Source organism: Geotrypetes seraphini, chromosome 4 (assembly GCF_902459505.1).
Source record: "Geotrypetes seraphini chromosome 4, aGeoSer1.1, whole genome shotgun sequence".
Taxonomy (NCBI): Eukaryota; Metazoa; Chordata; class Amphibia; order Gymnophiona; family Dermophiidae; genus Geotrypetes; species Geotrypetes seraphini.
In genome coordinates this window covers 256,705,495-256,721,832 of record NC_047087.1, presented here as the reverse complement: position 1 = coordinate 256,721,832, position 16,338 = coordinate 256,705,495, and the positions used below count along the sequence as shown (strand labels likewise).

The 16,338-nt window shown below is 45.2% G+C and overlaps 1 protein-coding gene across 12 annotated transcripts in view; it reads left to right on the top strand.

Moving 5' to 3' along the window:
* Positions 1–16,338, top strand: part of SLC16A12 (solute carrier family 16 member 12) — a 91,736-nt gene that overhangs the window by 62,901 nt on the left and 12,497 nt on the right. For all 12 annotated transcript variants that reach the window (XM_033940171.1, XM_033940165.1, XM_033940167.1 and 9 more), the window contains 3 exons: positions 2,553–2,656; positions 4,040–4,183; positions 13,769–14,360. In XM_033940171.1, coding sequence (XP_033796062.1) covers positions 2,553–2,656; positions 4,040–4,183; positions 13,769–14,360 — 840 coding nt within the window. The remainder of the gene's footprint in view (positions 1–2,552; positions 2,657–4,039; positions 4,184–13,768; positions 14,361–16,338) is intronic.

The following is a 16,338-nucleotide window of genomic DNA, read 5'->3' as shown; positions in this document are numbered from 1 at the left end:
GTCATTGGTGGCTCTCGGTGCATAGGACCTCCCATAACCTAAGTTATCTCAGGTCCACATTCTGCTATCCCGGTATAATCATCTATGCCAACTCCTCCTTCACTTCCCTTAGTATTTCAAACTCACTTATTAAACTTTATTCATTTTATAAAAAAATTTTGTTATTATTCCCATCATACAAATTTAATCATTATCCCCAATAATGCTTAATTTTATTCATGAGGGGCTACTACTAAAAAAACTCCTTTTTCAAATTGCACAACTCCTAATTCATTCAAGAAGCTACCTTATAAAAAACTTTTAATTCAACCCATACAATAGCAACACTTATCTTAAACATCCTGTTGCTAGTCCAACGTTGGTCTTACCTATCAACTGCCTGATGCTCTATTCTCATTTGGGCGTTTCAGTCATCTGACCTACATCGGGGAAAATTCATTTGTTGCTATGTCACTCTGAAAAGAATTATTTAAACTATTTAAATGATGTAGAACAACCTACTAAACTTACTTCCCAAAACACCCCTCACTTAAAAAAATATCATGACTATATATCACAACCCTAACTGCCACATTATTTTATTGTTTAAAAACTAAATATCAAAAATTTAACTATTAAAATCTCTTCCCATCTATATAATAAAACGCTAAGCGCGCATGCGCTTAGCGTTTTATTATATAGATGGGAAGAGATTTTAACTACTTGTTACCCTGTGCTTCCCTGATCCCTGATCTGTCGTGCTGTGCTGGCAAGAGTGCGCATGCGCGCTTACTACATCATCACATGTGGCAGAGGGAGCAAACGAACGCGGAGTCCTGCCGTCGCCTTCCCAAGCCTCAACCGGAGCCACTGGCAATCACCACAGCTGTAACTCCCCCCTCCCGCCCTCTCTCTGTCTGCCAAAAAGAAGGAGCCCGCAAGGTGGTCGTTCGGAAGCGGCCAAATTGGCGCTTGGGGGCAGGAATATGGGAAACGGGCCTTAACGGCCTTTCGCCAGCATGCCGGTTCAGGCGACCAATCAGCCTCAGCTCATCCGCTGCAGCCAGAAGGGCGAGTATTACCAGGGCTGCCTGAGAGCGGGCGCCAGCGAGGTGTGCCAGATTCTGGTTGGTGAGCTACGAGCCAGCGGGGCTGGGCGCGAACTGCAGGCAGACAGTGTGCTGGGAGCCCAGGCAGCAGCTGCAACTCGGGGGAGGGTGAATCCATTTCTCTCTACTTAAACTTGCCAGTCCCTCTCTCCCCCCCCCCACCGTGCAGCAACAGTGCAGTGCTTTTCTTTGAATTTAAACACGGCGGGCGGATGAGCAGGTGGAAGGGAGGAGAGGGAGGAGTAGATGCCAGCAGGGGTGCGTTACAGAGTGAGGGAAGCGGTGGGTAGGGAGAAATGGAGAGAGGCAGAGAGATTTAGGGAGGGGACAGAAGGGGGAGGGAGAGATATGGACATGAGGTTCATGCTGGTAGGCCAGAAGGGGTGCTGCTGGACAAGGGAGCAAGAAAGAGGTGCTGCTAGACAGTGGGGAAGGTAAAAGGAAGGGAGAAGGCCTACTGCTGGACAGGGGGAGCAGGGAAGAGGTGCTGCTGGATAAGGGGGAGGTAAAATGAAGGGAGAAGGGCTGCTGCTGGACAGGGGGAGCAGGGAAGGGGTGCTGGGGAGGTAAAAGGAAGGGAGAACGGCTACTACTGGACAGGGGGATCAAGGAAGGGGTGCTGCTGGACAGGGGAGACATAAAACGAAGGGAGAAGGGCTGCTGCTGGACAGGGGGAGCAGAGAAGGGGTGCTGCTGGACATAGGGGAGGTAAAAGAAAGGGAGAAGGGCTACTGCTGGAGAGGGGAAAAAGGCAAGGGGTGGTGGTGGACAGCCGAGGAAAGAGAGAGACAGAAAGAAAGACAGACACACAAATCTATTCTAGGACCCGTTAATGTAACGGGCTTAAGGAGTAGTTTAATAATAATCTTCATGCAAATCGTGAGTACATTTTTTTAACCCAGCAGACCTGACGGTAACAAAGTCTGCTGGGTTAAAAAAAAAATTTTTTTAATGGCACAGATATTTTGCATGTATTACACACACAAAATATCTGTCCCATTAAAAAAAAAAAAAATCCCCCATTACCGCTGATGGCCCTCCCCAACGACCCAATGACAATGACGTGCCCCCCTCCCCTGACAATTGCCGTGACACCACAACTCACCTCAACTCTACCCCCCTGTGGGAATATGGCAGGAGGGATACCCACTCCCTCCCTACCATCGTCGTCCCTCCCCCCCCCCCCCGTATGAACTGATATGGCAGGAGGGAGGCCCTTAGAGGTAGAAACAAGACCTTTTTCTGCCAGAATGAAAAAAAAGTATGCCAGCTTTCAAAATACATGTGAACCTCCAAGTATTCATTTGTTCAGTGTACAGTATGCTTTATTTAACAGTGCAAAAGCCTTATAGCAATTCAGATATTCCAAATTCCATGTGTCTCATGCATTTTGTACTTTTTCATACATTTAAGCATTCATTTTTCAAGTAAACAGCTGCATTTGGCTCTCTGGTTTCTTTTCAGATGTATCTCTATTTTTTTTGTGGAGTTCCAAACATACTTTGCTCAAGAGTATGCTCGAACAGCTTGGATACATTCCATAGCAGATTGTGCCACAATGGCTTGTGGTGAGTATTATACATCAAAGTTAATGAATTCATTTGCTCTTTAACTCTGCATGTGCTGGTCACACACATTAGTGTGAACTGAAATACAGCACTTGTTCTCAGCATAGAATGGCAACCATTATATAATTAGTTTGCAGAGGATCTAAGGCTACTTAAACATGAAAGGAAGTGCAGAAATTTATTTTGGGGATTAGAATTCCTGAATACATCATGGAGGTAATTTTAGAAGGCTTGCACAGTAATTAGTGCCATTTACACATGAAGATTGAATATGTGAGTAAGAGGCATAATTATCACAAGGCTACCTTTAAGATGTGTTATTTTATCACTAAATTTTGTTGTTTTAACACAGGTCCCAATTTATGCAATGGAATCTACTTACCAATATCACATTTTAACAGTAGCCCACATTGATGACTGTGCCCCTAAAAGTCACTCTTAGCATAGGCGTCGGAACGGGGGAGGCCACAGGGGCTGTGGCCTCCCCAAAATTTGGCGGTCAGAAGAGTCAGTTATGACTCTACTCCCCCACCCACCTCCTCTTCTAGAAACGGTGCCTAAATTTAGGTGGCGGTAGGTGCCCAACTAGCACCTAAGTTAAGTAACATACGCCGTTTAAAATGGCAAAAAATGGCATCGTTAAAGTGCCTACTTGAGCCTAAATAATATATGCCGGAATCGCGCCTACATAGGCACTTCAGGTCGCCAAACGCCACTATGAGCACCACAAAGATAGGAACCCTGGCCTACATTTCCAGCGCCTATCTTTCAAGGAGGCGGGATTTTCTATAGGGCACTTTTGGGTGATTGACATGCAATCAGTGGCCGCTTTTTTGGTGCCCATCAAGGTCGGCGCCCTATAGAGAACCCAGGCGTGAAGGTATATTCTATTGGACGGATTCTGTCTATGGCGCCACTGTCGGTGGTCACCTAAAAAGCGGACGCTAATCGCATGTCAATCACGCGGTGGCACCGTATGCTGAAATGCGCCTCCGGGCAAGATAGGCGCCGGAAATGTAGGACAGGTTTTTCCGAGTCTACATTTCCAGCACCTATCTAGGCCATGAATCGTAGCTACATAGGTGCTTTCTAGCGCCTAATGCCACTTCTGGCATTAGCCATGTCTATATTGGCATTATGCGCTGGATAGCACCTTCGTGGATGCAATTCCAGCGCCTTTTATTTAGGCACCGGTAGGCGCTTGAACATTGGGGTTTTTTTTCCCATTTCTAACAGCATTTGTTAATTAACTTAGGTGGCTAGCGGTGCCTAAGTTTCGGTTTCAGCCTAAGTTTCAACGCTGGTTGTAGAATTTCCCCATATATGCTCTGATTTCTTTTTCCTTTCCTTATGAAGTTTTATGCTTTGTTTTGGTTTTTTCAGCACCCCTTGGGAGCCTTGTGAGCAATCACTTATCCTGTCAAGTAGGAATCATTCTCGGAGGACTGCTCGCCTCTGCTGGATTAATCCTAAGCTCATTTGCCACAAGCCTGGAGTACCTGTATCTTACACTCGGAGCCCTTACAGGTAGCAGACACTAGGACTCATTCAAGTAGGGTTACCAGACGTCCGGATTCACCTGGACATGTCCTCATTTTATAGGACATGTCCGGGCGTCCAGACAGCTTTTCGAAACCCGGCACTTTACAATATTTTACAATATTAGAATCTGGTAACCCTACATTCAGCCTATTTGTTTTGCACAGCACAGGGTTAAACCAAACAGCGAGACCCTGACAAGTGGAAGAGATGAGCCATTCTGATTTCATCCTAAGCTGCACCATCGTTAGTTGTAATTCTCCTGAGCACAATTCTATGAAATGGCACCTAGATTTTAGCATGATAAAAGCACCTATTTGAAACCTATTCTATGAAGAAATGTAGGCGTCCACTTTTCTTTATCTAATACTGGCCTAGCAGCTGAAAACAGTCTTCTAATCAAGTGCAAACATTTACACTGGCCGTAAAGTGCTCGGATGTAGACTACAAAAGACTGCATATAGAAAGTATGCAGCCCACCCATGTTGCACCCAAACTGCACCCATGTGAATGCCCATCTAAAAAGTATCAAATCTAGGTGTGCGCTTATAGGGGCCAATTTTCAGACCATGGAAGTTAGATTGACTCCCACGGTCAATGCTGAGCCCCGACATTCAATGCCTAACCGTTTCTGATGACTAGCATTGAATCTGGTCTATTTTTAGCCACTAAAAACTTAGCCATCCATGTCGATATTCAGCGTTGGCTGGCTAAGTTTATAGTGACCAAAGACAGATCAGTTATTTAAGTGGCCTGACTTAGCCAGCCAGCGGTTTGAATTTCGTGCATAGATGGCTAAGTCATGTGACATAGCCGGCTAGCTGCAGACGGGAGAGAGGGGATAAGATAGGTACTTTTAAATATCTCCGTGGCATTATTGGACAGGAGGGGAGTCCTTTATCAAATGAAGGAAAACTCCGGAAGGAAAGGGCATAGGATGAAGTTAAGAGGTGATAGACACAGGAGTAATCTAAGGATATATTTCTTTACAGAAAAGGTGGTGGATGTGTGGAATAGTCTCCCGGCAGAGGTGGTGGAAACAAAGACTGTGTCTGAATTCAAGAAATCATGGGACAGGCATTTGGGATCTCTTAGGGACAGGAAGAGATTGTGGATGGGCAGACTGGATGGGCCATTTGGCCTTTATCTGCTGTCATGTTTCTATGAATATCAGGGAATAGAATATAGCGTCGTAAGAGAAACTGCCCATTTATTTGCAATATACTGTGTCCAACCAGTAGGGGTCAGAGCTACAGCCTCAGCACTCTGAGGTTGTGTAGGGTTACCATATTAAAAAAAGAAAGCTCTGGACACATGACCCTGCCCCGTTCCGCCTCCAGCCCTGCCCCCAGAAAGCCTCCTCTCTTTGCGACAAGCTCTGGTTGTATCTGGAGGGCCTGGAATGTGCGCAGTTGCATGTGACATCATCCGCGCATGCCCAGAGGCCTTCCAGATGCGGCCTGAGCTTGTAGGGGCTTTCCAAAACCCAGACAAATGCAGGGTTTTGGAAAGTCCATCCAGGAGCCCGGACAGTCCTCTAAAAAGAGGACATTTCCGGGTTTTCCCGGAAGTCTGGTAACCCTAAGGTTGTGGGTTCGAACCCTGTGCTGCTCCTTGTGACCCTGGGCAAGTCACTTAAACCTCCACTGCTCCAAGTACATTAGATAGCCAGTGAACTTGCTGGGACAGATATGGAAAATGCTTGATTTGTAACCTGTTCTGAGCTCCTTTAGGGAAAAAAAATCCATTATTTTACTAGGACAGCCAGAGAGAATACTTTCAGATGTAAGCTGGCTAATCAAGGCATTTATTAACTAGCTTTCAGTCTCAGTGAACAACCTCTCAAAATCTCTGCTCCCTTCTCCCTTTACATAAATCAAAGAGAATAGCCAGGTAGTGATCCAGAACACTGCTAAAAAGAGTTATTTCAGTAACTAAAGATATTTTTGGTATGAATTACTGTATTCTGGAAGGCAAGAATCTTACTACTCAAATGTTTAGTGACTGTTTTAGGTTGAAAATGAAAGCCATTTATGTCTCTTTTGGGGAAAACTCCAGAGGGAACAACATTCCCCTTGAGTAGACCCAGAGAGAAATAATATTTATTTATTCAATTTTCTGTACCGTTCTCCCTGGAGAGCTCAGAACGGTTTACATGAATTTATTCAGGTACTCAAGCATTTTTCCCTGTCTGTCCCGGTGGGTTTACAATCTACCTAATGTACCTGGGGCAATGGGGGGATTAAGTGACTTAACCAGGGTCACAAGGAGCAGCGTGGGTTTGAACCCACAACCCCAGGGTGCTGAGGCTGTAGCTTTAACCACTGTGCCACACTCTATGATCTTGGGCTCACCTGAAGAGCTCACTTATGTGCACTTGAGATTTTGTTTTCCCAGTTGCTCTTGTGGTTGAAAACAAATTAGGATAGTGGAAAAAGTTCTAATGTCTGTTAAGCCATCCTGTTTTACCTTGGATCCTCTCCTAGTCTGGTAAAGTGTTCTGCAACCTGCACACTACCATGGTGAATCTCTGCCTTCTAATTTAAAGGAAACTGTAGTACGACCTTTAATTTAAAACAGCAGTGCTAAGGATGCAGACAATTCAAAGGATTTTTGACTCATCTCCAATCTAGTATTTGTAGGGAACTTTATTGATAAATTTGGTTTTCAGCATTTGCTCGACTTATATGAGGAGAATTAGATCATTTACCCTTAAAATCAATATTAAGGGCTCCTTTTACAAAGCTAGGGTTACCAGACGTCTGGATTTACCCGGACATGTTCGCTTTGTAGAGGACTGTCCAGGTGTATGGATGGTTTTTCAAAATCCAATACTTTGTCCAGGTTTTGAAAAGCATTGAGATCAGAGCTGCGTCTGGAGTGCACCTGTACATGCGCAAGAGTTATGCAGTGACATCACATGCATGCAAGCATGAGTGCGATGTCATTGTGTCACATCCATAGATACGCACATGCACTCCAGACTCGCTCTGAAGAGATGAGGTTTGTGTAGGGCTAGGGTTGGAGGGGGGGGGAGGGTGTAACAAGGTGGGGCTTGGGGGTAGAAAGGGGTGGGACAGGGGGCTGGGAGTGGAGCCATGCATCCTCTTTTTCTCGATCTAAAATCTGGTAACCTTATACAAAGCGACACTGCCGGTTAGTGGCATCTTTAATGCAAAGAAGCCCATCTAGCGCACTCCCTTTATCCAATTCTCTGCTCACCCAAATCAAAGAAATTGATCAGATTTGTTTGACAAGACCTATCTCTAGTGAATCCAAGTTGCCTCTGGTCCTGTAATCCACCAGATTCCAGAAACTTTACCATTCCCTGTTTTAAAAGCATTTCCCTTAATTTGCTTACCACAGAAGTACATAAGAACATAAGAATTGCCGCTGCCGCTGCTGGGTCAGACCAGTGGTCCATCGTGCCCAGCAGTCTGCTCCCGCGGCGGCCCTTAGGTCAAAGACCAGTACCCTAACTGAGTCTAGCCTTACCTGCATACATTCTGGTTTAGCAGGAACTTGTCTAACTTTGTCTTGAATCCCTGGAGGGTGTTTCCCCCTATAACAGTTTCCAGAAGAGCGTTCCAGTTTTCCACCACTCCGTGGGTGAAGAAGAACTTCATTACGTTTGTACAGAATCTATCCCCTTTTAACTTTAGAGAGTGCTCTCTCGTTCTCCCTACCTTGGAGAGGGTAAACAACCTGTCTTTTTCTACTAATTCTATTTCCTTCATTATCTTGAATGTTTCGATCATGTCCCCCCCTCAGTCTCTTCTTTTCAAGGGAGAAGAGGCCCAGTTTCTCTAATCTCTCACTGTACGGCAACTCCTCCAACCCTGTAACCAGTTTAGTCGCTCTTCTCTGGACCCTTTCGGGTAGTACTGTGTCCTTCTTCGTGTACAGCGACCCGTGCTGGATACAGTATTCCAGGTGGGGGAGTACCATGGGCCAGTACAGGGCCATGATAACCTTCTCCGATCTGTTTGTGATCCCCTTCTTAATCATTCCTAGCATTCTGTTCTCCCTTTTTGTAGTCGCCGTACATTGTGCGGATGGCTTCATCGACTTGTTGACCAGTACTCCCAAGACTCTTTCCCTGGGTGGTCTCTCTGAGTACTGCACCCGACATCCTATATTTGTGTATAAGATTTTTGTTACCGACATGCATCACCTTACACTTATCCATGTTAAACCTCATTTGCCATGTCAAGGCCTATTTCTCGAGCATGTTTATGTCACGTTGCAGGTCTTCGCAATCCTTCTGTGTCTTCACTACTCTGAATAACTTTGTATCATCTGCAAATTTTATCACCTCGCTCATTGTACCAATTTCCAGCATGTAATTCCCTACTTATTCCTTACCTCTTCGCTGACTTTGACTGTAACCTCTTCGCTGATTGTCCAGCGCTTCTTGCTGTAAACCGCCTCGAACTTCTATGGCTTTGGCAGTATATAAGAATAAAATTATTATTATTATTACTTTCAATTTTGTGTAGAGGGACCACATCCGCCCTTCTCCAGTCCTCTGGTACTACTCCTGACTCTAGAGAAGCATTGAAAATGTCAGTCAACAGAACCACCAGAACTTCCCTATGACATCCTTCAGCACCCTCGGATGTACACCATCCGGCCCTATCACTTTGTTTACCTTTAATTTAGCTAGCTTCTCACGAACACAACCCTCTGAAAATTGATCTGGGTCTACCACTCCACCATCCCTATTTGCATTTATCTTCTGCGGTCCCGCTCCCAGATCTCCAGCCATCCCGCTCCAGAAATATTTCTTTATCAGCTTCTACATGTTCCTCCCTTTTACCTTGGAGTCTCACAATGCCACTTTTGCACTTCTTCCTATCACTGATATATCTAAAAAAAAGTCTTGCCTCCCCATTTTATCGTGTTTTCCATTTGTACCTTTGCTTTTCTGACTACCCGACCAGCTTCTCAAATTTTCCAGATATTTTTGCCTGTCTTCCTCATTCTGCGATCTTTTGTAGTTTATGAAAGCTAACTTCTGATTCCTTACTTTCTCAGCTACTAATTTTGAGAACCAAAGCGGCCGTCCTCTTACTTTTACTTACTTGCCTCACAAAAAGTTTTGTCGCTCTTACAATTACTCCTTTCAGTTTTGCCCACTGCATTTCCACTCCTTCGAGATGTTCCCATCCAGAAAACAATTCTTTGACATATTCCCCCATCAGACCAAAGTTAGTTTTTTTTTTGTTAAGTCTAGAACCTTTGCTTTTGAATGAGCCCTCTCTATACCAGTCTTAATACAGTGATCACTGGATGCCTGATGATCACCCACTGTAACATCAGAAACACTTTCCCTGTTTGTAAGCACTAAGTCCAGTATGACCCCATCCCGTGTGGATTCTATTACCAACTGCTGGAACAGTTCTCCTTTTAGAGAATCCAGGATCTCCCTATTTCTAGAAGGCCCCACAATAGGGATACCCCAATCAACATACGGCATGTTAAAATCACATATTAGTAAAACTTCCCCCTTTTTTTAAGATATAGTCTGAATGTCTACTATTAAATCTCTGTCCACTTCTTCCATTTGTGAAGGAAGCCTGTAAATCATACCAGTGTAAATATATTCACCATTCCCTCTTTCCAAAATGATCCACAGTGCCTCTTCCTTGCCCTGCAGATCCTGCAAATGTGTGGCTTTAATATGATCTTTAACATATAATGCTACTCCCTTCCCTGTCTTTCCTAAACAGATTATAGTCATGGTTCTCCGTGAACCATGTCTCTATGATCATCACTATATCCAACTCCTCTTCTTCCTTCACAGATTCTAGATCCAGAACTTTGTTTCCCAAACTTTGAGCATTAGTATATCCTGCCTTCCAGACATTGCCCCCTTTTGCCATCCATGTAGAGGTATTCAGTGATTTACCTACCTGAGGGCTTATACTCACCTGGGGGCTTTGATCGCCCTGCCCCATCACTTCTAGTTTAAAGCCCTCTTCAGTAGATTAGCTAGCCTGCTGCTAAAGACACTTCTTCCCTTCCTTAATAGATGTATACTATCCCTGCTCAGCAGCCCTTTGAAAATCATCCCATGGTTCAAGAAGCCAAAATGCTCTCGATGATACCATCCACATAGCCACGCATTCATCTCCAGGATGCGTACTTCTCTGACCTGGCCCTTACCCTCGACGGGGAGGATGGATGAGAATACCATCTGCGCATCTGACTGCTTCACTTTCTCTCCCAGAGCCACAAAGTCACTTTTGATATGAGCACACTACTTGGACTCTTGTCCAAACTCTCATAACCTCACACTTAGATTACTTCAATCTACTCCTAACTGGTATCCCTCAGTGTCGCCTTTCCCCCTTACAATCTGTGCAAAACTCTGCTGCGCAACTCATCTTCTACCAGCCTCACTACGCTCATATCACTTCTCTCCTTAAGTCACTTCACTGGCTCCCTATCTGCCATCGCCTATAGTTCAAGATCTTATTGCTGACTTACAAGTGTGTTCATTCTGCTGCCCCTCAATATCTCTCCTTGCTTCTTTCTCCTTATACACCCCCCAGAGAACTCCATTCCTCAGATAAGTCACTCTTAATATTACCAACCATTATCAAAGGGTCAGTTGGAATGGTTAGATGGCAGCTCCAGCCTCTCTGCTGGTGAGTTATCTCGAGGTTTATCTTTTGCCTCTTCTGTTCGATATATTTTGTAGACCATTACTTCGTGTGGTTGAAAATTTTGGATTTCAGTATCATTTATTTGAGGAGAGTGAATGATATTAATTCTTGTTCAATAACTTTGACCATATGGTTTAGAACAGGGATGTCCAACTTTCAGCCTTCGCCAGGTTGGGTTTTGAGGATTTCTGAAATGAATATTCATGAGATCTATTTGCAAATAGCGGAAGCAGTGCATGCAAATACTGTAGATCTCTTGCAGATTCATTGGGGGAATCCTGAAATCTGCGGCCCTTGAGGACCGACGTTGGACAACCTTAGTTGTAAAGCCAGTTTCACAAAATTAGAAGACAGTTTGCAATATGAGCAGTGACTCTAGAATGCTCCTACATAATTCTGTTGCATGTGCAGCATCTAGAATTTCTGGATTTTCTGGCCACAAAAGACTGCATCTTTCCTCTTGAAGTACAATTTTAAAATATATTTGCTGGGCCGAGACACATAAGAGACCAAGAGGATGGAATGATCCATGATATCTTTCTTGAGACATCTTTAAAACTCCTGAAAGGTCCAGACTGTCAGAAGATGTCGCTCGATGCATCACACCTTCTCATGTGTCTTAGGAAATGCGGTTTCTATGTATTTGATAACATTTGCAGAGTCTGATCTCTTCATTGTTTGGGAAAGCAGAACCTTCAAATATTTTCTCAAAAGAATAAGAGGAGAAAGCAATTGAGATAAGAAAATTAAAGAAAGTGCAAGTATCCCACTAGTCAGTCCTCCCAAAAGATATAAACAGGATGGGGTCAGACCAGAGGGCATCTAATAAATGGTCAGTGGTCTTCATCATAAAGTATATTAGGACAGAATTAAACATCTCAATATGTATACTTTGGAAAAAAGGCACGGAAGGGGACAGTTCATGTATGTTTATGCCACGGAGGTATTTAACTGTCTCAGTTAGAGATATAATAGAGACAGTTAAATACCTCCATGGCATAAATATACAGGAACTGAGTGTCTTTCAAATGAAAGGATGCTCTAAAAAGACGGGGCATAGGATGAAGGTGAAACTCAGAAGTAACCTAAGGAGATATTTATTCATAGAAAAGGGGGTGAATTCATGAAACATCCTCCAGGGGGAGGTGGTGGAGATGAAACTATATCTATTTTATTTATTCAATTTTTCTATACCATTCTCCCAGGACAGCTCTGAATATTTATTCAGGTACTCAAGCATTTTTCCTTCCCTGTCTTGGTGGGCTCACAATCTATCTAATGTACTTGGGGCAACTGGAGAGGGGGGGGGGTTAAGTGACTTGTCCAGGGTCACAAGGCACAGCACAGGGTGCTGAGGCTCTAGCTTCAACCACTGTACCACATGGATCTGAATTCAAGAAAGCCTGGGACAAGTACATAGGATATCTAAGGGAGTGAAAGGGAGAGTCGATGGCATGGATGGGCAGACTGGATGGGCCAAAAGGTCTTCATCTGCTTTCATTTTTCTATGTCTATGTTTCTGCAAATACTTGCCTAGCTTACATAGCACATACAGTATTTGCAACGGGAGTGTATACAGGGGCAGAACATGGGCAGGATATAAACAGGGTTCCCACTGATGCTCGTAACTTGCAGAGTTCTGTAAATTATGCTCATCACTCCTGCACTGAGGTGCTCACACTTATGCCACCTCTGTGGCTAATGTGAGAGGACCTAAATATTAGGTACGTCAAAATCTGGTTACACTTTGAATTCTATAACAGAACTTAGGCACCTGAGTTCCTTTATAGAATAGGCTTCTACCAAGTGCCCCGAGGCACCTAGATGGAGGTGTCCAATTATAAAATTGCCTCCAGAGAATGCTGAATTATAACTTGCATTTTTAAAAAATTACCATTTATTTAATTGGCTCTTATTGCTGCAGGACAAGTACTGGTCTGATCACTGCATCCCTTCCTGCAGAACCCCCACCCATGGGCATTGGAACGGGGGATGCCACAGGGGCCATGGCCTCCCTAAGGATTGGCGGTCGGGACCCGCTCACCCACCCCCCTCCCGGCGCTGTACTTTTAAATCTTCAGGCAGGCGTATTGCAGGGTCAATGAGCAGGCCTGCCCCGGAACCCTTCATTCTACTTCCAGGGGCCGGCCTGCTCGTTGAAGCTGCACGGCGGCTACCTGAAGATTTAAAAGTACAGCGCCAGGAGGAGGTGGGTGTGGGAGTCAGGAGCTGTTGAAAGCAGTGGCGTAGTAAGGGTAGGAGGCGCCGAGGGAAGTGCCCCCCCACCCTCCTCTCCGTGACCCCGCTCATTCCGTGCTCTCCGCTCCTTCCTGCCCCCTATTCCACATTCATTCTCTCCCTTCCCCCCTGCCAGCATGAGTTTCTTCTCCAGCATGCTCCACGTGCCAGTGTTGAATTTCCCTCTGATGTCACTTCCCGACCCCATGACCCAGAAGTGATTCAGAGGGGAACCAGGCTAGCACAAGCAGCGGGCAGGAGCAGATGCGCGTGCTAACGAAGATCTACAGAGGGAGGGGGAAGTGATGGCACAAGCGTGGCATGATGTGGCAGGGCGAGGCGGGGAGGTGCCAGCACCCCCACCTGACTCACCATCTAGGGTGGTCCACACACCCCCTTAATACGCCACTGGGTGAGAGGCTGTGCCACAGGATTCTGCTGGCTAGAGTGGAGCTTTTGCCGCCCCCCCACAACAAAACAGTGTTCTGCCCGCTGTGTCCCACCTACTGCCATTTCTCTCTTTTCCATTTTGCTTTGAAGTCTTCTGATTGCAGTCACACAGCATTGAGAACTACTGCAGATTCTTGTCCACAGACTATTTTCTCTGTTATTTAGTCAGCTGGTTTACAGTATCTTTTTTTTTTCCTCTCTCTCTCTTTTCTAGGGCTTGGATTTGCACTTTGTTTCACCCCAGCTATTGCAATGGTGGGCAAATATTTCAACCAAAGAAAAGCACTGGCTTATGGGATAGCCATGTCAGGAAGCGGAATTGGAACCTTTATCTTGGCACCTGTTGTCCAGCTGTTGATAGAAGAGTATTCCTGGCGAGGAGCTTTACTTATCCTGGGAGGTTTTGTTTTAAACCTGTGCGTGTGTGGAGCCTTGATGCGGCCTATCACTCTGAAAGAGGAACTGCTAAGTACTCCGGCGCTTCTCAAACCAGGATATGCGTCCGAGGCACCAAAACCAGATCTGAAGCGATCTTACACCTGCGCTCCTTTAATTCGGAATTGCTCACACAAAAGCCTTTGTTACTGTTCACGGCAGGAGTACAGCTTCTTTCTGATGCCAGATTTCATTGTGCTGGCTCTGTCTTTTCTCTTCTTGGCATATGGCTGCAGCCCTCCATTTGTCTATCTGGTGCCCTATGCGTTGAGAGCTGGTGTGAGCCATCAAGAAGCTGCATTTCTAATGTCCATCCTCGGTGTGATGGGAATTGTGGGCAATGTCACATTTGGATGGCTGACAGACAGAAGGTAATGCAGAACAAGAATGGGCATAAACTTACATGAGATTCCTATTGTACAAGCATTTCCTTGGCTGCAGTAGAATCTGGCATTGCCCCCAAATGCAAATGAAGTATAATTCCAGTTAGGCCTGGGATTCTGATTTTAGGATCATGAAAAAGCAAGGGGAAGGGGTATCAATCAGTACAGAAGAGGCAAATGAAATCCACAGTCAGTAGTAGCAATAGAAGAATGTAGATCACGGGACTTGAATTTTAAAAAAGGCTTAATTAAGATAGCCCAGGTTGTCTTTATAAACTCACATCCCCTGGTCAACTTTATTCTGTTGCTAAAGCAAGTGGAAATACGTGCAAATAGGGACTGATTCTCGAACCGTGCATCCTGTTTTAAGGTGGTGGCAGCCATTGGGACACACATTTATAGAAAAAAATGCTGCCGAGGATGCACACCTAAGAGGAAGGCATCTGTGGTGCGTCTAGGGCAGCGATGGCGAACCTATGGCACGCGTGCCAACTGTGGCACGATAAGGCCTTGCAGCTGGCACGCGGGAAGGTCCGCAATTAAGATATGCGGTGTGGCGGGAGGCGAGTGTGCCTGTGTCTGCTTTGCAGCTCACCTGGCATCAGGGCCGGACTGGCCATTGGGCGGGGCCTGCGTGAGGTCATGTGATTGGGCTGCTCAACCTAAAATGCCTGGGCCTATTTTTTGTCCCAGTCCGGCCCTGCCTGGCAATGTGTTCCTCGCGGCTGCCTGATGTTACATAGTTCAGGCAACTTTATAAAGAGTTTTTAGATACTAAAATCTTGTTATTAAGGTTTAATTGACGTGCTGGCACTTTGAGGAAATTCTTTGGTTTTGTGCGGCAGTTTGGGCACTCGGGCTCAAAAAGGTTAGCCATCACTGGTCTAGAGAGACACACAGGTATGCTCTTTTGGAGGCTGTTATAGGGGGGAAACACAAAGACAAGAGGGGATTAAAGACAAAGTTAGACAAGTTCCTGCTACACCAGAATGTACGCAGGTAAGGCTAGACTTAGTTAGGGCACTGGTCTTTGACCTAACGGCCACCGTGGGAGTGGACTGCTGGGCACGATGGACCACTGGTCTGACCCAGCAGCGGCAATTCTTATGTTCTTATGGCTGATTCTGTAAGCGGTGCCTGATGCTGCAGGCGCCTGAAAAAGTGGTGCCCGCGGTGTGCCAATCATGGACAGTCGATGCTTACAGAATTGTGGCTTGTCAAGGACCCTGGGCACCGGAAATGTAGGCCAGAGTTTTACTGGCCTACATTCCCAGTGCATAGGGGCTTTGTAAAATCGCAGCCAGATGCCAAAGGCCAGCACTGCCCTTAAACATGCCCATTTCCAGGCTTTGGCGTCACTTGGTGCCATGGATTCATGTGCTGGTCTCGGAGGGCACCTAGTGGAGCCTTTTTAAAAAAAGATTCTGTTTTAAATTGGTTTCTAATGGTGTGATCAATTAAACCAATTAAAACACTTAAGTTAGGTGCTAGCAGGCACGATCTAAGCACTCTGCTGGCACCTAACTTTCGGTGGCTTTTTTGAGAATCCGGCCCTTTGAGCTTATAGGTTTTGAAGAACAAATTGCCACCATAGATGCACATAAAGAAGATGATTGTCTTTCTGGTTTGATAGAATGCACTGGATTGCAACGGAAGTTAGGTCATAAAGTTTAGATTACGATATAGAGAGGTCTTCACTGAAAATCAAAGATCCAAAGACAGTTGCACCGGGTGATAATTCCTACGTGCTGAGATTTGCATGATAATGTTCCAAATTTCTCTACAAAATTGCAAAGGCCGTCAGCACAGCAAACGTAATAAAGCGCTCTGTTTCTCTTTGCAGGACCAGCTTATGTTTTGTAGGGGTCACTTTTGCTACATATAATTGTTGTGGAGTCCATATTGATCTAGGATGAAGAAAACAGAGTGATTGTATCATGTTTGCAGAAGCTAATGGTCTGCTAAG